This window comes from Micromys minutus (genome assembly GCF_963924665.1).
Source record: "Micromys minutus genome assembly, chromosome: X".
Taxonomy (NCBI): Eukaryota; Metazoa; Chordata; class Mammalia; order Rodentia; family Muridae; genus Micromys; species Micromys minutus.
The window spans coordinates 2,309,261-2,332,580 of NC_137970.1; the positions used below are offsets into that span (position 1 = coordinate 2,309,261).

Sequence of the window (23,320 nt, forward strand, 5' to 3'; positions counted from 1 at the left end):
GCTACATTGCCAGCCCAGGAATTTTGTTTGTTTGTTTGTTTGTTTGTTTGCTATTGTCCTCCTTATTCCTTAATGTTAATTAATGAAGAGGTATTAAATCAATAACAACAATAGTAACCAAGACTTTGAATATTCAGGTTTATTATATGTGTATACTAAGATTTTCCTTTCTCTAAAATAATTGACTCATTCTTCCCAACATATCTGTGGGGTACGATTCATATTTTCACTATTTGGTGAGAAAACAGATACAGAAAGGAGTCAAATGATCTGTCCAGGAAAAACAGTGAAGAAATTACTGTGGCTATGGGAGGAGGTTCAAAGAAAAGGAGAAAGGGAAAGAAACCAACATTTCCAAGCATCTGATTGTGAAAGTGAGGCATAAGAATGTGGATGAGACAGGGGGCTGAGTAACTAGGTGGCGGGACTGAGGAGACGTAACAACAGGGAAAGTACTGTCTCGCCTCTTCTATGACCCTGCTTCTGACGACAGCTCTTTAGCTATGAAACCTGAGTCAGCACAGTTTTGCCAACTATTTGCATTGAGGATTCAGGTTATTGTACAGGTTTGAGATGGAGTGGGGTGGACATCAGTATTTGGCCTGTGACTATCTGCCAAACTGGGTAGGTGTGAGGTTTCCATGGTGATCTGCTGTCACGTGCTAATACCTTATGATATCAACAGAGTATTAAGTGCTTGATCTTGATTATTCCCTTTGTACAGATCAGGAAACTGAGGCCCAGAAAGACAGTATCTACCTGGGATTTTGTATGGCCTTGGGAAGAAGAAAGGACAAGATAGCAGGCTACAGCTCCCCAGGAAATTCCAAACCCCCTGTATGCACATATGACAGGCACACACTTACACGTACCCACAGTGTTCATCTTATGAACAGAGGAAGCAAAGCAGGTTTGTGAAAAGGATCCATAAAGTTCAGCAGATGGGAATAGGTATTCTTGTGTATGTACAGGTCTCTGGTGTATCTGTGCCTCTGGGGGGTGGCATATGTCCCTCAGCATGCTCCATGTCCCTTCTTGAGAGCCAGGTGTGTGCCTGAGTGTGTTGCTTCTGAGAGTGGAAGGTTGCAACTGTAACTATGCCTGTCTCAAGCTTCTCTATATGATGAGTAGATGCCCGAGTGTTAGGTTTCTCCTTACACACACATACTTGCACAATATACATCTTGGCATTGTTTCTTTGGCCTGCTGCCTGGATGACATCCTTACCAACACCCCCCTTTACAAAACCATACCACTCAGCCCTCCGCCTCCCCATGATGCCACTCATTTGGGAAATGAGGAAGGAAAAGATTGTAGAGGGAGGGAGAGACCTGAAGGTTAATCAGTTAGCCTTAGACTACAGGGCTTCCCGTGCATGTTGGAAACTGCCACTAACCCAGAGCCCCTGTCAGTAGGAGGCCCTGGATTTGCACATGGGTATGGTGGAGCTACAGTCCTCATACCCTTTGTCTAGCCTGGGGCACAGGGAGACTTAACACATCTTTGCCTAACACATACTTGCCTGGATGTGTCCATGCCTGGGAGTATTATCTGTGTGACTGATTTACTGTATGTTTGTATTGCAGATATGAGAGAAGCATGTTGAATGTCTAGATATACTTTTCATGGACCCAGGAATGTGATGAGGTCTGAGTTATGTGAATGCATTCACCTTCTATATGTTGTATTGATTCTTCTGTTTGCAGTGAGTGCTGCATATGCCCATTTATGGTATGCCTCTGGAGTTGTGTGTGCTTCTATACTACATGAGTGGCTCTGATGTATATCCTTCTGTTATGTAGGTGAGAGCAAGGAGAGGTAGCCCATATGTGAGCTCAAAGGTTTTTTATTTTAAAGGATTTATTATTTCATGTATGTGGGTACACTGTTGCTGTCTTCAGACACACCAGAAGAGGGCATTAGACACACTAGATGCCCATTACAGATGGTTGTGAGCCACCATGTGGTTGTTGGGATTTGAACTCAGGACCTCTGGAAGAGTAGTCAGTGCTCTTAACCTCTGAGCCATCTCTCTCCAGCCCAAGCTCTAAGAGTCTTAAGAGTGTGGAGTACATGTTGCTTAGGAGTACTGGCTGCTGTCCCATGCTAAGCGCGCCTGGCTGGCAGGATGACCACACAAGCCGACTGATTGGATCTCTGTGAAGGCCCAGAACTAAATGTGATTTAAGTTTCTGGTTTTGTTTCTCAGTGGATGTGGACTTCCCAAGAGATGCGGACACCCCTGGCTTTGAATGGAGTTCTGTGTGTGTGTGTGTGTGTGTGTGTGTGTGTGTGTGTGTATGTGTGTGTGTGTGTGTACAGAAAGATGAAGCTTACATGTAAGGTGTGGCTAAATGCCTCATTGCTGCATGCAGACTACCACACCTTCACACACAAACTCCAACATCTATTCATTATAAAAACAAACTTTATTCTGGGAAGTTTCCTTGCCCTCATCTAAGGCCTCTGCCTGGGAAAGCAGACATGGAAAGCCTAGGGGTTAGAGAATAGACCATCGGGCAAGGCTGTGCATTCAGTTTGGGACTCAAAGCTGCTGTGAAATTCCGGACTGCAGTTCTGCTTGTCTTCGACCAACCTTTTTCTGGGGAAAAATGTGGCAACCGCTATGGCTCATATTCTATGGGTCACCAACTCTTGGAGGTCAGCAGTACTGCTCTGACCATGCCTCTTCTGCTTTCATGTTTACCAGCTCAGCAGCACAACATACCCCGTGGTTGTGAAGATGGGCCATGCACACTCTGGGATGGGCAAGGTAAGTTCCAGCAGGACATATATGTGCATGTTTGTATAGTGCATGTTCTTGGCACTGTATGTAATTAGATGCACATCTGTGTATTGAACACAACAGTAAGGTTGTGTGATGATACATTCTGGGATGTCTTAATTTAATTGGATTTTGTATTTTCATATTTAGCTGCTTTTTCCAGCCCATATATTACTCATGCAATCAGCCAATTCTGTATGCCCTGTTACTGTGCTAGTATACCAAGCATATGTGTATGTTTGTGTGTGTGTGTATATATATATATATATATACACACACACACACACACATATATATATGTATATATGTATGTATGTATAAGAAGCATGGCTCTGTGATGAACACACATCATCTTTTATGTTCCAGGCTCTTTGGGTCCAGTATGCTTTCCATCCAGCTGATTTTGTCTGTGTGTATGTAGCAAGCAGACTTGTAATTTGTAAGTTTGAGTGTGTCTCAGCTTCTGAGGTTTTGTGCCCTATGTGCAGTTTTATTTTCACAGCTCTGTTGAAATGTAATTCCACCTTTCATTCTACTCCCCCGTTTAAAGTGGATGGTTTGAGTTGAGGATGTAGCACAGTAGAAGAGAGCTTGTGTAGCATGTGAACAGCCCTGTTTGGTCCCCAGCACTGCAAAAAAAAAGAGTGGTCTTTAACATATTCAGAGTTGTATACAAACAATTTTATGTTTGTGTGCACATGTATGAAACAGGTTACCCATAATTATGCATGTTTGGGTGACATGGCATATCTACTTTGTGTCTGTCTACACATCCTTCCAGATTCATTCAGTCCTTACTACTGCCTTCATCCCATGCCTATACCCACAGGTCAAGGTAGACAACCAACATGACTTCCAGGATATTGCAAGTGTGGTGGCACTCACTAAGACATATGCCACCGCTGAGCCCTTCATTGATGCTAAATATGATGTGCGCGTCCAGAAGATTGGGCAGAACTACAAGGCCTACATGTGAGCAGAGAGACAGAGGCCTGGGGGGGTGCCTCATGCCTCTCAAGCTCCACTAATTGTCTCCCCACTCCCTCACTAGGAGGACATCAGTGTCAGGGAACTGGAAGACCAATACAGGTTCCGCCATGCTTGAGCAGATTGCCATGTCTGACAGGTGAGACACACGATTGGGTGAGAGGAGGAAGGGTGGCCTAGAACTATCTGAGCAGAGCAATAACAAGCTGTCCTGCCTCTTGTCTTGGCAGGTACAAGTTGTGGGTAGACACGTGCTCAGAGATTTTTGGGGGACTTGACATCTGCGCAGTGGAAGCGTTGCATGGCAAGGACGGAAGGGACCACATTATTGAGGTGGGAACCCCCCCCCCCAGGATTGGGGGGCTCAGAGGGAAGAGTGGCTGCATGGGAAGGAGCGAAAAGAGCATCTCAGGACTCAAAAGTCCTCCGGGAAGGGCGGTGGGAACTGCAGAGTACTATGTGAGCTGGGACATCCCTAGCAAGTGGCAATGGTAAAAACTTGGACATCCTTGGTGAACGGTAACACTTGCTAAGATATAAAGTGTTCTGTGAATAGAGAGATCTTGGTAAATGGCAAAGCACTTAATTAACCTTGAAAGTGTCCTAGAAACCACAAGAAAGCACTTTGTAAAAGACAAAGTGCCCAGTAAAAGCTGGGACCAGCAGTACATATTTTATGCTTTGTTGATCATGCAGTTTGATACTCTGATTAAGGTCCATAAAAGCAGCCACAAATAAGGTGGCAGATGAGTGCGGCTGTCCATATGGATGCCACTTAGGTGTTTATGTCTATAACTTTTAAGTACACCAAGTTTAAATTCCCTATCTTTTGCACACATGAAATCTTTTTTCCCCAACCACTGAAAGCCATCAGAGGCTGGGTACAGTAAGAAACAGTAATCCCAGCACTTGGAAGGCGGGTGAAGAGTTTGAGGGTAGCCTGAACTATGCTATATGCCTGTAACCCTAGCAACTTGGGAGGGTGGGGTGAGATCATGCCTACGGTTTCTGGGCTAGACTGGTGGGTTTTAGGCTTGCCTGTTTGGTTGTGGTTCTGCTTCCTTTAAAAAAAAGGAAAAGAAAAGGATATAGAACATATCTTAGCTCATGAGCCACAGAAAAACAAGTAGCAGGCCAGATTTGCCCCATGGACCCTGAGTGCAGAACCAGCTCTAACACTCCACCCCCAAAGCTGTCCGGAGCCTTGGAACTGGCAGGCTTTCCCTACGGTGTACAATCGGTGCTCCTCAGAAGCCAGACAGAGCTCTCTTCTTTGCAGTCACCATGCTTTTTTGCCAAGCGAAAGTGTGTTGTTGACACTGTGGCCTCACACGCACTTCCTGCCTCCCCCAATACTGGATCCCTTTTCCTCCCACAGGTGGTGGGCTCCTCCATGCCACTCATTGGTGATCACCAGGATGAAGACAAGCAGCTCATCGTGGAACTTGTGGTCAACAAGATGACTCAGGCTCTGCCTCGGCAGCGGGATGCTTCCCCTGGCAGGGGCTCCCACAGCCAGGTCAGGCCCTCCGTCTTAAGCTAGTGGGAAGGAGGCCAGCCCTTGATCAAGCTGATGCCATCCAGGTGGTATCCGTGGACTATTGGTGCCACCTTTATGCATATGTGATATTAATAAATTGCTGCTACCTTGCCATTCTTAAGAGTCTCCTGACCAAGTATGGGGCGAGAGGCCTCATAGCCCCATATCCCCTCAACTGGCCACAAATGGGGCAACACCCAACACACAAGGAATCTATGTCGTTTTGATTGGCTGTTGCTCCCACTCTATGGTAACTTATTTTTAATCTCTTGAATTCCACTCATCTACCACAGACTCCATCCCCAGGAGCCCTGCCCTTGGGCCGCCAGACCTCCCAGCAGCCTGCAGGACCTCCCGCTCAACAACGACCTCCACCCCAGGGTAAATGAGGGAAAGCCTCCTGGGTTCCCACCATCCCAAGCAGCTTCCGCTTTTTTGCTCACTCTCACTGTTCTTTTTTTCCTGTTTCTAGGAGGCCCTCCACAGCCAGGCCCAGGACCTCAGCGCCAGGGACCCCCGCTGCAGCAGCGCCCACCCCCACAAGGCCAGCAACATCTTTCTGGCCTTGGACCCCCAGCTGGCAGCCCTCTGCCCCAGCGCCTACCAAGTCCCACCGCAGCACCTCAGCAGTCTGCCTCTCAGGCCACACCAATGACCCAGGGTCAAGGCCGCCAGTCACGGCCAGTGACAGGAGGCCCTGGAGCACCTCCAGCAGCTCGCCCACCGGCCTCCCCATCTCCACAGCGTCAGGCGGGGCCCCCGCAGGCTACCCGTCAGGCATCTATCTCTGGTCCAGCTCCACCAAAGGCCTCAGGAGCCCCACCCGGAGGGCAGCAGCGCCAGGGCCCTCCCCAGAAACCCCCAGGCCCTGCTGGTCCCACTCGTCAGGCCAGCCAGGCAGGTCCAGGACCTCGCACTGGGCCACCCACCACACAGCAGCCCCGGCCCAGCGGCCCAGGTCCTGCTGGACGTCCTGCCAAACCACAGCTGGCCCAGAAACCCAGCCAGGATGTGCCACCACCTATCACCGCCGCTGCCGGGGGACCCCCGCACCCCCAGCTCAAGTAAGGGGACCTATATAGCGACCCTGGCCTTTGCTGCTCACAGTAGGGCATCCCCAGATCCCAAAGAAAACCAGATATCATTTGCCTGACAACTCAAGCCAGACTGGGCCAAACCCCCTTTGTCTCAGCCCCAGCAGTTGGGAGAATCCCCGGCATCTCTACTTTCAGTTCAGGTTCCTCCCCTACAGGCCCTGGGGAAGTCCCTCTTCCAGACCTTTGGTCCATCCCAGTAGCCTGACTGACCTACTTCCAGTACCTCCCCTGCCCATCTGAACTCTCATCACCCTCCTCCCTGACATCTCTGAACTCCCTCAGGCCAAGCTGCAGCCTTCCATCAAGTTCACTCTTCGGCCTTTCCTCAAGCCTCCCCTACTAGTCTAGATGCTTTTCTGGTCCATCCCCAGATCCTCCTGCCACTTCATACTCTCCCAGATAACCACACCACCCTTTCTGCTTCTCCTTGTCCATTCTATCCCCCTAGCCCTTAGCTCAAAAGTTTTCTCTGTCCCCCACCCCATCTGCTCCCTCTCCCACAAGACTGGGTTACCTCCTACTAGACTTTTCCCTAGCCCAGGCCTCTCTGAGACTACTTTAGACTGGAAATCCCCTTTTCATCCTTCATATCAAACTGGCCTAGAACTGGGCCAGAGAATCTTCCCATTAAACTACACCCCCTTATCTTATAACTAAGCCCTCTTAGCTGACCCCACGTCCTCCCTGGTCTCAGCTTCTTCACCCTTGAGAATCCATCGGGGTTCAGGGCCATGCTTGGGGGTGGGAAGGTCACAGGCACAGCCCCAGGATCAGAGGGGCAGGGCTGGGGCTGGGCCTGGGGTAACATTGTGTTTCTCTCCCTTCCTCCCCTTCCTCTTCCCCCCTTCCTCCCATGCCTCCACCTTGTCTCTCTCTAGCAAATCCCAGTCTCTGACCAATGCCTTCAACCTTCCAGAGCCAGCCCCGCCCAGGCCCAGCCTTAGCCAGGATGAGGTGAAAGCTGAGACCATCCGCAGCCTGAGGAAGTCTTTCGCCAGCCTCTTCTCCGACTGACACCCCACTCTGAGAATCCCTAAACCCCTAGACAACCCTCTCTGGGTCCTGAATCCATTTCTCACTTTTGGAATCTCCAAATCCCTTGAGAACCCCTCTCTCCTGGTTCTCCTACACCCCCACTTCTCATTCCTCAAGATGTCCCTTGAGAAACCTGGTCCTAATCCAGTCCTCATGCTTGGGAATCCCCAAGTCCATTTAGAATCCTGTTCCTGGTCACCTCCAAATTCCTGAAGACCTCTACTTCTGGTACCTCTAAAGGGTGATTTCCTCCCTGGAAGTTCCTGAGTGGCAGAAAACCTGTTTCTGACCTAATTCATCAAATCCTTTCTCAGAGCTCCGGAATTCCTGGAAAACCCTATTCTACTCTTGGTCTTGAATCTCTCCAGCACACCTTGTTCCTAATCAGAAGTTTCCAATTCCACAAGAAACCCCTATCTTTAAACCTCTTCCATAGATCATCTCTCTGGAGATCCACATCTTCAAATGTCACCTACCATCCACCAATCAGTCCCTCAAGGACTTCCCTTCACCTCTTCCCCCAACCCCACTCAACATACTGGAAGTTCCTTCCACTTCTAGGACCCTTAAGTTCCCTGAAACCTCCTCCCCAATTTCCTGCCTCTGACAGCTGTCTTTAAATATGCAAACTCCACCTATCCTCTCAGAATCCTTTGCACAAGGAAGGCCTATGGCCTCCCACTCCCCCACCTTTGCCAATGTCTGTGTCTGTGACTGACTTGGCCTCCTTTTGTGCCATGCTTGGCATATGTGGTCCTTGTTTGTGCCGCCTGTGGTAATGCGTGCAGTGGCGCTGTTTGTGTGGTCCGCATCTTCCTCCAACCTCCACTCCTTGCCTGGACTTGCCCCACCCCTCAGCGGCTCTGAACCCCAAGAGAAGAGTCGGGAAGCAAAATAAACAAACAAAGGCCCAGCAGAATTCTGTGCTTCTTGGTAAAGAGTCCTTGAATAGTGGGGGAGACAAAGGGAAACTCCCAAATCCACATGGGGTGCTGGGAACCCCAAAATCCAGTGAAGACACATCAGGCAAAAACTTTAGAAAGAGGTTCTGAGTGGAATCCTTGCACTGAATCCCAGCCATTGGAGATAAAACAGCTCTCCAAATTAGAACTATCCCCAAAGCCAAGAGGAGACCAAATTATGTAGAAAGCAGAGAACCTCAGTTTTTGGGGTCCCCCAAATTTCCCAGGGTGTGGAATAGGGAATCCTGAGGCAGTGTCAAGGCAGAGGCAGAACAATGATTGGCTGGTAGGAAGGTGTGCCTTGGCATGGTAGGCTGAAATTGGCTCCCTAGTGGGCTGGGAGTGGAGTCTAAGGCACAAGGCGGGCTGCGCTGAGAAGGCAGGCAGGCAACTCATCTGCCTGGGTGCGGTGCAAGGATGGTTCGGAGGCACTCCGCTCAATCTTGGGGAGTGACCGCTGCAGTAGCTCGATCGTGGCCAGAATCTGGGAGCAGGTGGAGATGAAGAGAGGAGTCCAGAGTCCCAGAGACACTCCAACATCCCCAATCCCCAGCTTTCAACATGGTTCACATTCAATATATGCCTCTATCTTCCTCTGTCTCACAGCGCATCTCCCCAAGGTATCCAGCCCTCCTACCCAGCCCACCTGGGGAAATAGGGGCCGCTCCTCCCGCTGGAACTTGAGGCAGTCAGTCAGCAGGCGCCTCATGGCTTTTGGGCAATTACTGAAGATTTTGCTGAGGTCCGGAGACAGATAGCCACGGCCCACCATAAAGATGATCTGGTGTGGGGGGGGGGGGGGGAATGGGTTGTTTTGGGTTTGGGCTGGGAGGCCCAGGGAACTATGAATATCAAAATATGTTAGATTAATTTTTGAGGACGAGAGGTGTCTAGTACTAAGGCACAGAGGAGACTAGGCCCTTGAGTACTTTGGAGGATTTTCTGCTGATAAAAGAGAGGGATTTAAATTCAGTGTGTCAAAGACCGTAGGTGTGTATGGCCCAGAACAATAGGAGTCCAGAGTTATTGAGAGGCATAAGCCCAGAATATACGAAGACTCAGGGAAATGCAGAATACTGCTTCTTGGGGAAACTTCCATTTCTGTAGGGGTCTGGGGTCTAAATAAGTCTACGTAGATTGTGGAATACTCAAAGCTCAAATACTTGATATCTGGACATGGTATCTAAGAACAGGGAAGGTTCTAGATATTAAATTTGGAGAACTGTGAGAACCTAAGACCTAGAGTGTTATTCCAGGACCCCAAATTCGAGGTGACTATGGGTATTTGAAAAGTACAAAGGGCCTGAGTGTTGGACACATGGGGTATTTTCATCCACAGTAGAAGACTGTAAATCTTGAAGGGTTTGGGGGTCTAGAGGTATTCTGAATTAAGGGAGTTTAAAAAATCTGGATTTTTAGGGTTCTGGCTCAGGGGTTTGTGGATGTGTGAGGAGGATGGAAGTTAGTATGAGACATCTAAAAGACAGATTCTAGGACTCTTCATCCAGAAAAATCCTAGGCTTGAGGGAAAAACTATTAACAGTCTGTACAAATGAGGGGCTCTGGAGTGTGAAGCCCTGGGAACTGAGGGTAAGTTGAGGCTCACCTGGTCACGGCTGCCAATGTGGCTGTAGGGCAGTGAGCCGGTCATAAGCTCATAGAGCACAACACCATAGGCATAGACATCCGACTGGAAGCTGTAGGGGTTCGGGTCCTGCATACGGATCACCTCAGCTGCCTTTGGTAGGCCAAACAGGGCAGGGGGGACCATGAGGGTCACAGTACCAGATCCTCATAGTTACACTGAGGACAACTCAAGTGCCACCCACTTGAGGTGAAACATGGGCAGTCCAGATACCCCCACCTGGCATAGGCATCCCCACTTTGCCCGGCATGTCCCAATGCAAAGGTTCACATCTCCCATTGCTCCCCATCTAGCCTGGCCCAACTTACCATCCATAGCACAGACCCTGAGGGCTGCTCTAAGGGCTGGGCCCCACTCCACCGTGTCTTCACCGTGGCCAAGCCGAAGTCACCAATCTTGACTGTGAGCCCCTCGTGTAGGAAGATATCCAGCAGGGTCAAGGGCCATTACAAGGAATCCCAATAGCTATGCCTCATACCCTGACTGGATGGTTCTCAGCCCGTGTTCATGAGTTATGTCTCTTGCCAGAAGCCACCCCTCTTTTCATACTATCTACAACTGATGGGACCCCCACTGTGACCAAAGACTGACAAGTCCTCTGGATGACACCTAAAGCTGTCATGCCTGGGACACTGACCATGTAATATCATCTAGAACTACTATATCTCACCTGACCAGAGCACCCAATAGTACGTGAACCATTTGACCCCTAAACAAAGGTCCTTCATTTAAATGGTCCTTCACCAGGTATAGCTTTGTCACCTGGCAAGAAACCACAGGATACAGGCCCTTCCCTTTTCACTTCTAGAATCTTACCCCCCAAATCATCCCTTTAAACTATCACTCTGATATACCCACCCCCAATCCCAGCCAGGGACAGGTAGATACTGTTGGACTTTAGGTCTCGGTGAATGATGTTCTTGGCGTGGAGGTAGCTGTGGAGATGGAAGTGGGTAGTGAATTATCTGGAGACTATTTCAGCTCTCCCTCCCACCTCCCCAACTCTCTAAGATGTGAGGCTCACTCCATGCCCTGAGCAGTCTGCCGGGCCACATCAATGAGCTGGACCATGTCAAAGCGCGTGTCAGCCACATGTAGGTGGTGGTAGAGGCTGGAACCCTCACACCACTGTGTGATGATGGCAAACCCCGGCCGAGTCATAAAACCCATGAACAGCAAAATGTTGACATGTCGTGTCTTCCTGTAGATTTGGGGAAGGGGTCAGGAAATAGAACAAGTGTCATGTGTTTACTCAGCAACAGGAAAAGCAATGTCAGCTACCTTCACTGTCACTCATTTTACCTTGTCTTTAAGGGTGCTCAGGGCCAGAATGTTGTCAGATCCCAATCTGTGAGACTCGATGGGCTGCTGGGAGTTGAGTGGAGGTGGATGTCCTGACCTTCCTTAACAAAATTCTATTTTATTATTTTCTTCTGTTTTTGAAACAGGGTCTCACACTGTATAGCAGGCTGGCTTGGAGCTCACTAAGTAGCCTGGATAGGCATCAAACTCTCCGTGATCCTTCTGACCCAGCTTCCCAAGCACTGGGGTCATAGGCAGAGCCTACCACCACTAGCAGTGGCTATTTTACAGATGACAGTGGAAAGCCAACCTTCTTTATCGATACTGATAGAGACCGGGCCCAGACAAGGAGGATGATAGTTTACTAATCACTTTGAGAGGCTTAGATGTAAAGAATCTGGAGACAGGAACCATGTTACAACCCAAATTCAGTCCAAACCTCACCAGTTACTCATTGTACAACCTTGGAGAGGACTTCTAATCTCTTTGGTCTTCTTGTTCCCAAAACATACAACTGCTATCATTACAGCAGCTGCTTTATGAAGATGTCACAAAGGGTGAAGAAATGATCTGTATGGTCCTTAAAAGAGCTGAACAAACAGTAAACAACCTGAAACTTCCAGTTTGTTTCTGGGACCTGGGACCTCATGGAAACTGTCTATATTATATAAACTTCTTTAATATGGTGTATAAGAAAACCACATTCTTTTATATAAGTATTAACCACAGTTTGAATATACAAACGTAAACAACAGGGATGATATTTAGATCACAGAAGACAACAGAGCACCAGGACATTCCTGTCCTGTTTTGATACTTGAGGTGGAACCTATAACCCTTCATATGCTAAGCACACGCTCTACCACTGACTTTTACAGATGAGGATTAGTTTTGGTTTTTGAAACATGGTTTTATGAATCACAGTCTGGCTTCAAATTCCTGATCCTCAGGCCTCAGGCTACCAAATTCTAAGAATACAGACATGTATTACCACACGGCTACACAAATGCAAATATGTTTTTTTTTTTGAGACTCGGTTTCATTGCATAACCCAGATTGTTTGAACAACCTGTGTATTTGTATGTATAAAGTATACATGTATTTGTTAGTACATGTATATGCTGATTTAAGTTAAGGCCAGAGGTCAAACTAGGATGTTGTTTTCAGGAGCTACTCACTTTGTTTACATATTTACTTATTTTATCAACTTCTTGTTTGGAGGCAGAGACTTTTCACTGGGACCAGGGGCATGCCAATTCCTCTAGACTGGCCCCTGGAATCTTCCTATCTGCGCTATTATAGGTGTGCACCACGGCATCCAGCTTTTTACTTTTTATCTGGGTGTTGGGAATCCAAACTCGAGTGCTTCCATGGCAAGCGCTTTACTGACGGAATATGAAGATTCCTTTTGTGTGTTTATCTGTGTCTACAGAGCATGTAGAACAGAGCACAACCTTCAGGTCCTGGGAACTGAATGAACTCCGGTTTGCTGCTGAGTCATCTCAGCATAAAGATTCTTAATAGTAGGAAGCCAGTATATAAAATATAATAGAGGGCAAATTATTGCATATTCAAATCATCAAACTTTACAGAGATGAACTGAGAATAAGTTTTCTTATTGTGACATCCATTGTGCCTATCTGACAGAGGGGGGAAGCCCATGTACATATGTATCCTCAGATTGTCAGAAAATATACCTTCCTGAGAGTATGGCTCAATGGTTGAACAAATGTTTAGTATGATGAAACCGTGGGTTATACACACACACACACACCCTATACATCCTTCCTTATATAAAATAAAGGCACAAAATAATATGCCACATAATAACAGTAGTGGCTAAAAGGCAGCCACCCTGGCTTTCTCAGTTTGAATGAATTAATATAGTGTTGATTATACCTTAATTACAGCAATTATAATAACTACATAACTGGAATTAATATTGTTCTTTGCATCAAAGCAAATTATAAATTATAAAATTATAATTACCAACAAGTCCACAACACAATAAATATAATAGCAGTGACTCAGCAAAAAGATGGGCGTGAGCACTTCTGGAGCTGGGATTACATAAAAGGTTCATGTGTTAAATAATCATGGGAATGACCTATAGCTAGATCTTAGTTCGCAGCCAGCAAATAGCAATGCTAATCCAAAGAAACATCATCAGCATCGTTATTGTCGTCATCAGCAGCCCCACTGCTCAGAGGATAAAGGGTCATCTCTTAAGAGAGAAATTGAGCTCAATTCTGCTTCCAACATGGCCAAAATATTGTCGACACCCAGGAAGTACCACAGCATGGCATTTTCCCCAACACTAAATGTTGCCTGTCACCATCCTGTCCCACTCACACACACAGTGACCTCACCTGAGTACCTGCATCTCATTCTTGAAGGCCTGGGCCTGCTCAGCGGTAGGTTGGGCCACCTTGAGCACTTTCACAGCTACATCGCCATGCCAACGCCCCCGAAACACAGTGCCAAAAGAGCCTGTCCCGATCCTCTTCAACAGCTGTACCTCACTGGGTGGCACCTCCCAGTAATAGCCTGAGTCCCGGTACCCCAGGTTCTTCTGTAGGCCAGATGGGTGGCATCAGAGGGGCCTACCCACAACCCTCAGTCATAGCACTCAGGCTGTGGTGGCCCCCAAGGATTTCCTATGGCATACCACTTTTTTCTTTTCATCTGCCAAGGACTTCCGCTCCCGCTGTTCTGAAGGTAACTTGGAATGTGGGGACTTCCTCCCTGAAGACAGACTAGCTGGGCTAGGGCTACCCCGAGAGGCTCCATCACCACCTCTACCAGCAGCTGTGGTTGTACAGAATGCTGTGAGTGGAGGCGAGTGGGGTGGTGGGGCAGAGAGAGCTCAGGGTGCAGAAAGGGGTGGGGGTTCTCTCACCATCGGTGCTGAAGCTCTGAGCAGTAAACTGGAAGGAGGTGGGAGCAGAAGTCAAAGTGAGGATATGGAAATAGTAATGGCTCTAAGCAATGCTCCATGCTCCCCACTGTCACCTCCTTGACACCCACCTGCATGAGGCTGGAGTCCATGGGAGCTGTGGTGCTGACCATGTGGACGTTAGGAGTAGATGTGGAACGGATGCGTTGCAGTGGGGGATTGGCAGGGGCAGGGAAGGAGAAGTGCTCCTGGTCACGTTGCTGGGTAAAGGGGCTAATAGAGAAAAGGCTGTGAAATTGCTGCAGAAGGAACTAAAAAGCAAAGAAAGCCCGACTCCTCCACCCTGAATGTGCGTTGAACTCATAAACAGTACATGTCTCTTGGTCATGCCAGCAATCATCTGCTCAAGAGACATTTACTGAGTGCCTCCTGTGTGCCAGATTCTCGAAACAGGAGATCAAACTGTGGATACCGTAAATAAAAAGCTCTTGCTCTTGTAGAGTCATTCTTAGCAGAGATAAAAGAATAAAAAACAAATATATAATGTGCCAGTTAGTGACAGGCACCAAAAAGAAGAAAATAAATAAAGTAAGGAGGTAGAAGTGTCCCTGGGGGATCAGGAGTGGGTTCTCAGAAAGGGTAACACTGGGGAAAGGTCTAAAGAAGGAACAATGAAGGACAAAGATAGTTGGAGAAAGGGTAAGATATGACTTTTTTATTACATATCATAATGACATGTATTTTTCAAATATATTATTTATTTTATAATGAGCATTACCTATATTAAAGTGGCAACGTTTTCATTACACATATTATCATATTATGTAATACACATTACACATAACATAGAAAGATTACACATGTATCACGATACAAAAAAACTTTACTGTTTTAAGACAGTCTCATGTAGCCCAGGCTGGCCTTGAACTTGCTACTTAGTGGAGGGTAGCCTTGAACTATTGATCGTCTTGCCTCCACCTCCCATGAATTATACCTTACAGAAAAACATTCTTCTGTTACTTTCACCATTCTTAGATTAAATTCACAGGTAAATCAACACACATACACTCATAACTACAAATAATAATACATTAACCTTATTTTTATATATTATGTAAAACTATATGCTATCATAGCCAACATAAGTGAAATAAAAGTACTTTCTGATACAGTAACATTTATTTCAAAGAGAAAAGACTGGGGTGTGGTTATAGTGGACGAAATGAACAAACTAGACGTTTTTATATACACTTGTGATCAATAATACGACTTGTTACTCACTCTCTATCAGATTTTGCTTTAAGCATTGCAAATATCTCAACTGTTAATCCTCTTCAGAACCCACTATGGAAAAGTCTCATCCCCTCTTCCCAGATGAAAGGAAATGAAAGCTGGAGTGATTGGGTGCCTTACCAATGATCCCACAGTCCCTTATTCAACACTTGTAGGTACTCAATAGTATTTATCACGTAAACAAACAAATGAAAGCATAATCTGTCAGGGTCCTCCAATCCTTCTTTCACTGGCCCCTGGCCTTTCACCTACGACATCCCTACCTGGGACCCTGGGGGGTTAGCAGCTCATTCACAGAGAGATTTGAGGGAACTTCCTGCTGCCTGGAGCCTCCAGACAAATCCTGGATGCTGTGGTAGAACCTTGAGGACATAAAGGTGTAAAACAAGAAGGCGGTGAGTATAGGTTAGCTGACTGTAAGCCCTTGTACTTGGGCTTCTGTCCTCCCCATCCCTCAAGCCACCCCCAGGCTGGGCTCACTGTCGGCGGTTGGTACTCATGTCAACGCAGACTGTGGGAACCTTGGAGGAACAATGCTGGTGGAACTTGTAGCCACAGGTCTGGCAGCGGAAACCATGGAACAGAAACTTAAGGCAGAAGTCACAGAAGGCCAAACTGAAGAACGTCTTCCGTACCTGCAGCCACAAAGCAGGGAAGTGCAGGCCTGACTGAGGGCCCTCTCTGTCCACACTGTGCCCCGCCCCCACCATTCCCATTAGACTTACAAAATTGTGCATGGTCAGTGGCACATCTTCCAGAACCTCCACAATGAGTTCCTCACCATCCAGAGGTGCAATGGCTGTGTCCCAGGCAGTGACTGTCTTTCTTCTGCAAGAAGTGTAGGAGAGAATGAGTGATGGTGGACTGGGACCATAGTAGACAGGGAAGTTCCAAACGTTCCTCTCAATCCACTCCACGAACTGCTCTCTCACATGTTAGTCACTTTGCGGCTGGAGACATGGCTCAGCAGTTAAGAATACTTGCATCTCTTTCAGAGGACCTAGGTTCAGTTCCTAGCACTCACATGGTAGCTCACAGCCATCCATAGGATCTTCAACCTTCTTCTGGCCTCCATAGGCATGAGGAACACACGCAGTGCACATACATGCAAGTCAAGACACTCATACACATAAAAAGGGTAAAATTTCAAATAAAAAATAAAATTAGTCACTATTCTTACTCCCACTTTATAGGCGAGGAAACAGGCTCAAGCAATTAGGTGAACTGCCCAAGCGCTAGACTCACAAGTATACCCACCATCCCAGATTTAATCCATGATTTTAACCATGAGGTAAGAGGCAAATGAAACTACATCTCAGGAGTAGTAAGCCAGCACCTGAGAAGGGGGCTGATGAGACACTGAAACAGGTAAAATGAAAACATGAACTTCATCCAAAAAGTTAAGGCACCAAGAAACACAAGACTAGAAAGGTCAATGGAGACCAACTTCACTGTCCATAGGTAACATGAGAAAAGAAAGAGCTGGTAAATTGTTAAAGAACAAAACAGATGAACTCTGGAAGGTGACAGACTGAGGACTTGAGGGCTAAGTGGATGGTGAGTTGCAAACCTTCCAACAGTCAATGAAGGGGAACAAAAGATGCCACCTGGGTTACCTCAAATAGTGGAAAACTCCAAGACAAACAAGGAGGAATGACACTGAAGAAGGGCGGTGTGTAAGGACCCAGTAAATGGCACAGGATTTCATTACTTACCCTTTGATGAGTCTATAGACCACACAGCAGTCCTGATTGAGGCCCCGCACCTTGAGGGCCTTGTCCAAAGAATCATAGACACTCATGCCATCCCGGACAGTCACCTGTGTGTGTGTGCATACAGAGGTTGGGGGTCTTCCCAATACCCATCAGGTACCCTAGCCAATTATTCCTTCCCTCTGCAGTAGCCATTCCCCCTACCCGCTTCTGATCCCAGACTTACAACTAGGACCATCTGGAACCCCTGCCAGTATTGACTGAGTGACTCACCACTGTGCGTTGCTTGTTAGGCAGGTACACTTTGACAGTGCCAACTGCCCGAGATGGCTCAGCCCCACTAACAGGAGGGCCTCGTGGTGGTTCCATGACGCCTATGGGTTTTTTCAAGATGGGCTGAGGTAGGACTGGGCAGCTGCCATATGCCTCCTAGCAGAGAGCAGAGGAAAAATTAGAGGTCTAGTAAAGCAGAGGGGCAAAGGACACAGAAATTTCCATCTCCAAGCTCCCACGGCTTCCTGAATCCCACTCTTTATGAAAGAGCCCAATGAACTAACCCTTCTCTATTGAGGATCTCTATTGCTTGTCTCACAATTGAGCACCAAGATCTGAGACTCACTGCAGTAAGGAGACAGTGCACAATGTTCTGGGCGGTGCAGAACACAAGACTGTTCTAGAGACTAATGGGTTGTATGTACTGCACTGAGGATCGAAGGTCTCGGGAACACGATGGGAATGAACAGGCTGTCGTAGCTTGAGAGGATGGGTGATCAAACGCTATAGGGAAAGGAGTCACAGACAGGGGACAGGAAAATGGAGGATCATCAGACCTTGTCTTTAGATGGAGGAAATGAAGACTGTACCAATGACCTTAAAAGGCACTCTGGACATTCCAAAGCTGTAAGGCTGATGGTAGAAATCAAAGGTACTGTCAGCTAGCTAATTGAGGTCACTAGATTCTGTGATGAGTTCACAGAGGTTCATGAAACACTATATTAAAGAGAGATGTAATAGGAATCACTGCGGACTGTGAAAAACAGCTGGATAATAGACCACATTACACACTAAATCAAATGCAGTGCCAATAATGGCTCATCAGAAAACACTATCAAGGAAAAAAAGAAAAGGAAGACAATGGTATCCAGGTGAGGAAAATGGAGGTAAGGTTGGGGAAATGGTTTCCAAAACTGTACCTGCTAACTACTGAGGGGTCACAAACAGACTACTGATGTAAACACACTGTGAAATCATGAAAATAAATTGGGGTGAACTAGGGATAATGGGAAGAGTCTCAGGCATTTCCCTCAGTGGCGTAGAATATTAAGGGGAAAAAAAAAAGAACATGGGAGAGAGCAGCATCTCCTAGACGTCGTGAGAAAACGTCATCAGATATTTTAAAGGGATTAAGAATTCACCTTGGAATTTCGCACCCAAGCCCCAGACCCCAGACCCAATTTGGCTCGGCCCCGCCCTCCCCGAGGGCTTCAAGCTCTGTGCAAGGCACATTGCCACTCGCAGCAAGCGAAACCACCACTGCAGCCTGCAGGCCGACTCCTCCATCCACTCCCACGGTTGATGACGACGGTCTCGCCCGGGTCAAACCACTGCTTTGGTTCCGAGCGGGAGAATGTTGAGATTCAGGCAGAAGCATCTTGGAGATGTGCTTTCGGTCCGGACTTCATACCCGGGTCCGCAGCTGCTCCAAAACCCCGAACCCTACCAGGCCTGCCCTCACCTGTCACACCGCTACCACCACCACCGCCTCCATCTTGGGCTTGTCTTCTTGTTTCCTCTCACAGTCCACCGCCACTGTCCCTCGGCTTTCTGCTATTGGCTCTCCAGGACTCGTCCCTCCGTTTTTATTGGAGGAGATTCATGCCCATCAAGACAGGACCAGCGGGATGTGGGTCGTGTTCCGGACTAGGAGGGGTGGGCTCAAATGGCAGTCTCTAGGGCAAATTCGCCTGGCCTGATTGGTGCGCAGGCGCAGTCAGGGCGACAACTGCGCATTTAGGACTTTAACCCTAACAGTGCTAGAAAATAAAGAAGCTTGTCCTTTTTTGGTTTGAATGTCGCAGGCACGACTCGATTTCAGTTTTGTATTTTCTGGTCATTTGAGACTGATCTTACAGGCTTAAGAATATGAGCAAAAGAAACCCTTGAATGCAGTTTGGCCAGTATTGTAAAGCACATTTTAAAGGACTCTTCATATATCTTAGTTTGATGGTCTTTAAAACATGGTGGACTCAGACGAAATGACGTTCAGCATTTACCAGCTGTAGGAAACTGTACTCATAACGTTTGCTAATTAGCGGATCCATGCTAGAGGTCTGGCTGTAGGGAGGGAGGCTTCCCTAGGGAAGGGGTTGAGGAATTTGAAAGACAGACTACAGCTGGCTAGGTGAAGAAGGGAGTGTTGTTCTGGAATGCCATACTGTGGCAGCCATTTGTGGACATATTTTAGGATGAATATAATTCTTAAATTGAACTTACCCAAGCATCAGAATAAGAAAAGGCCCACGCGCGCGCGCGCGCACACACACACACACACACACACACACACATGTAGCTACATTCTTTTTCTTGGAGCATTTCCTTCAGAAAACATGTGTTTTCTCTTTTATTTGAGATATATGTAAATCTTCCTTAAAAGCTTAATATGGTTCTAGAGATGTAGTTCAACATGAGAATGAACCACAAAGCCCTGAGTTAAATTCCCAGCAAACCACCTCCCTCCCCGCCTCCCCGCTATCCCCAAGACTGGTCTCTTGCCAGTTTTACAACCACAGAAAAATTTCCTTAAAGGTCTTGAAACCATCTCTTTCAAATCTAACAACACCCCTATCTCCCTGTCTGATGTGAACTTCCTTTATGTGTCCAGTTCAAAGTTGTTACTTCTTTCTCATAAGATTTAAGTCTTGGTTTTCCTTTGGATAAAGTTAAGTAACAGATGGCCACCCTGACTAATAGATGAATTTAAGAGAAACTGTGTCCCAAATGGTGCTGTCATGTTTTCTTACTTCAAAACAAGTTAGTGGTTATTTTGAGAACCTGTATGTAATGGGTTGAGTCTGTGGCTTGTATAAAAAGACAAGATTTCTTTCTTTAGATTCGCTACAAAAACAGGATAAGAAATAATTGGAAAATCAATCAATCATGCAGTCCAACAACATCATTTCTAAGTGTTTACTCTAGAAAAATGAAAACAGGCCCATGTGGTATGCTGGTAAATGTTTACACCCAGGTTTTTGGGAAGAAAACAGCTATAATTTGTAACATTTGTTCAGTTGTGGCATAAAGATTCCTGCAGTGACTATTTCAAACTACCAATATGACATCACTAAACCAGAGTTAAGAGGCCCCAAATTGGCTATGGTGAGCCAACCACAGCATGTTACATATCCACACTAAAACATGTATGTACATATTCAGATTAGCTTTATTCATATTAGCAAAAGTAAAAACTGAAAACAAAAAGACCTAGACCAGCCTTGGTATCCACCAAAAGAACTGACCATGAACGATGACTCTGATCACATAATAGAATGCCACTCAGCAATCACAACTATAGAACAGCATAGATGGATTTCCTTGACCTAAGTTTAAAAGAAAAAAAAAAAAACAGGCACAAAAGAGCAAAAACAAGTCTATGGTGAAAGAAATCAAACTAGTTGTCATTTGGGGGAAGAGCAGAGAGGACCTTACTATAGTGTGGATGTGGTCTCTTCTTGTCAAAATTCATATTGGAATTTTGGTTGCCATGTTTGAATACTGAGGTGGGACCATCAGAGGGACTGACATCTTTCTTGCAGCAGTGGATTAGTTCTTGCTCTTCAAAATGAGTTATTGGGTGCTAGGGAGACAGCTCAAGTTGGTTAAATGTTTCATAAGCATGAGTAAAGTAAGTACTCAGGTACATCCCACATAAAAATAAACCAATTGTGGCTATCTGTGTTTGTAATCCCAGTGAGAGGAGGCAACATCAAGATCCCCGAGCCTGGAAGCCAACGAGTCCAGCTAAATCAATGAGCTCCAGGCCAATGAAGGGCCTGTCTCAACAAACAAGGTGAAGTCTAGCAACGTAGTTCAGTGGTTAAAGGTACTTGTATTTCAGACCAGGTAACCTAAGTTTGATAGCTGGAACCCACAAAAAGGTAGAAGGAAAAACTGACTCCACAAAGGAAAAACACATACTACAGCACTGTGTACCCCCATCGTGAATGCACAAAATAATAATGCAAGTAATAATAGTAAACAAAGTTGATGGCACTTGAAGAATGCTGGAGGTTGAGCCCTTGTTTATACACACACACACACACACACACACACACACACACACACACACACACGTACAGCTGGACACTGACAAACTCATATGTATAAAAGATAGTGGTAGATGCTAATGTATGTGTTTGTGTGTATGCAAGTTCATGTGCATGTATGTTTGAAAGCCAGAGATTGGCCTGGGATGTCTCTTTCAACTCATCTCCCCTAGTTTTTGGAGAGTGTCTCTCACTGAACCTGGAACTCACCTTTTTTTCGTTGGATTGGCTGGTCAGTGAACTCCAGGGATCTGCCTATTTCAACCTTCTCAGCACTGGGATCACAGGCATACACTACTGCTCCCTTTTATCCTCAGGTCCTCACGAATGCACGGCAAGTATTTTACTGAGCCATTCCCCTAGACCCCAGGATGAGTTATATAGTGCCTGACCCATTCTGCCCTCACTTTTAAAAGAGATTTTCTTTTATTTCTCCTCACCTTGTATGTGTGTGTGCAGGTGCCTGCAGAGGTCAGACAATGACATTGGATCCCCTGTTATTGGAACTAAAGGTGAGCTACCATTATATATATATATATATATATATATATATATATATATATATATATATATATATATATATAGGCACTGGGAATCAAGATGAAGCAGCAGCAAGTGCTCTTGACTGCTGAGCTATCTCTCCTCCACTGCTCTCTTGTCTGCGCCTCATCTTTACGAGGATCTTATCAGAAGTCAAGCATGTTCAGGTACAATTCTCTTGGATTTCCTTGCCTTTAGAACCATAACCCCAATTGGAATGTTCTATGTGGATTTTTTTCAAAGCTTACTAGACCCTGTACACTGAAAACAGTTATACATACTATATGTTCAACATACGCCAATGAAAATGGGTATAGAGCTGGGGTAATAGTGAGTTATTTGTCATATTGCAAGGGGTGAGACTCAATCTCCACACCACCAACTGTTCATGGGAAAAAAGGCTCCAGTCATAACTCTAAATATTTTAGTTTCTTAGAAATTACTATGGATTGATTTTTTTTTTAGAATTTTATTTTCTGCATTAATTTTCTGTACCCTCAAATCCCCTTCTCCCAGTTGCAGGCCCATTGCATTGTAAGTCATGAGTAACTGCCGAGATCAAGGAGGACATGTTTGGTCTTCTTGTTTTCAATTCAGTTCACTCAGATATTATTTGGTTTGTCTTAAAACATGTTTAAGACTTTATTTTTATTTCTAATTATGTGCATGGGTGCCCACAGAGGGCACACTGGGTTAGGTCCTCTGGAGTGCTGGGAATGCGACTTTGGTCCTTGTCTTAGTTAGGGTTTCCATAGCTCTGAAGAGGCACCACCACCAAGTTACAGGTTCAGAGCTTCAGTCCATTATCATCATGGTGGGAAGTATGGCAGAGTCCAGGCAGGCACGGCCTTGGAAGAGCTGAGAATTCTACATCTTATTCCAAAGGCAAACAGAAGACTGGTACAGCCCATCTTCACAGTGACACACTTCCCCCAACAAGGACATACCTTCTAATAGTGTCACTCTCTGCAGGTCAAGCATTCAAACACACCGGTTTATGGGGCCAAACCTATTCAAACCACTAAAGTCCTCTACAAGAACCTTACTTTTAACCTCTGAGCATAGATCCAACCCCAGAACTACTTTCTCCTCTTTCTCCTTCTTCTCCTTCGAGGTTTCACTTTGTAGTTTTATTACAAGGCCCAGACCTTAGTAGGCCCCTAGACCTTAGCACAACCCACTCCCTGATGGAAGTACCATTTAG

At 46.3% G+C, this 23,320-nt stretch overlaps 2 protein-coding genes across 4 annotated transcripts in view; one reads left to right on the plus strand and one right to left on the minus strand.

Moving 5' to 3' along the window:
- SYN1 (synapsin I) overlaps window positions 1-7,423 on the plus strand; it is a gene marked incomplete at both ends in the record, with an annotated part of 51,350 nt that extends 43,927 nt beyond the window's left edge. Inside the window, 8 exons of one of the 2 annotated variants that reach the window (XM_080910724.1) lie at window positions 2,711-2,773; window positions 3,615-3,757; window positions 3,837-3,911; window positions 4,003-4,105; window positions 5,151-5,291; window positions 5,606-5,693; window positions 5,785-6,376; window positions 7,288-7,423. In XM_080910724.1, coding sequence (XP_080766850.1) covers window positions 2,711-2,773; window positions 3,615-3,757; window positions 3,837-3,911; window positions 4,003-4,105; window positions 5,151-5,291; window positions 5,606-5,693; window positions 5,785-6,376; window positions 7,288-7,423 — 1,341 coding nt within the window. The remainder of the gene's footprint in view (window positions 1-2,710; window positions 2,774-3,614; window positions 3,758-3,836; window positions 3,912-4,002; window positions 4,106-5,150; window positions 5,292-5,605; window positions 5,694-5,784; window positions 6,377-7,287) is intronic. The other variant, XM_080910725.1, reaches the window with a different exon arrangement.
- Window positions 7,424-8,359: 936 nt separating this feature from the next.
- ARAF (A-Raf proto-oncogene, serine/threonine kinase) lies at window positions 8,360-19,057 on the minus strand. Of its 2 annotated transcripts, none has more exons than XM_080910530.1 (16): window positions 18,990-19,057; window positions 17,528-17,683; window positions 17,258-17,361; window positions 16,268-16,370; window positions 16,023-16,177; window positions 15,806-15,904; window positions 14,381-14,522; window positions 14,253-14,280; window positions 14,022-14,161; window positions 13,723-13,925; window positions 11,076-11,252; window positions 10,940-10,986; window positions 10,360-10,478; window positions 10,013-10,120; window positions 9,053-9,187; window positions 8,360-8,890 (listed from the first exon to the last, which is right to left on the minus strand). In XM_080910530.1, the coding sequence occupies exons 2-16, from the start codon at window positions 17,621-17,623 to the stop codon at window positions 8,756-8,758; spliced, it is 1,791 nt and encodes a 596-aa protein (XP_080766656.1). In that variant the 5' UTR covers window positions 17,624-17,683; window positions 18,990-19,057; the 3' UTR covers window positions 8,360-8,755. The 2 variants fall into 2 exon arrangements, with proteins under 2 accessions (XP_080766656.1, XP_080766655.1); XM_080910529.1 differs by having other exon boundaries at window positions 10,013-10,144.
- Window positions 19,058-23,320: the final 4,263 nt, after the last annotated feature.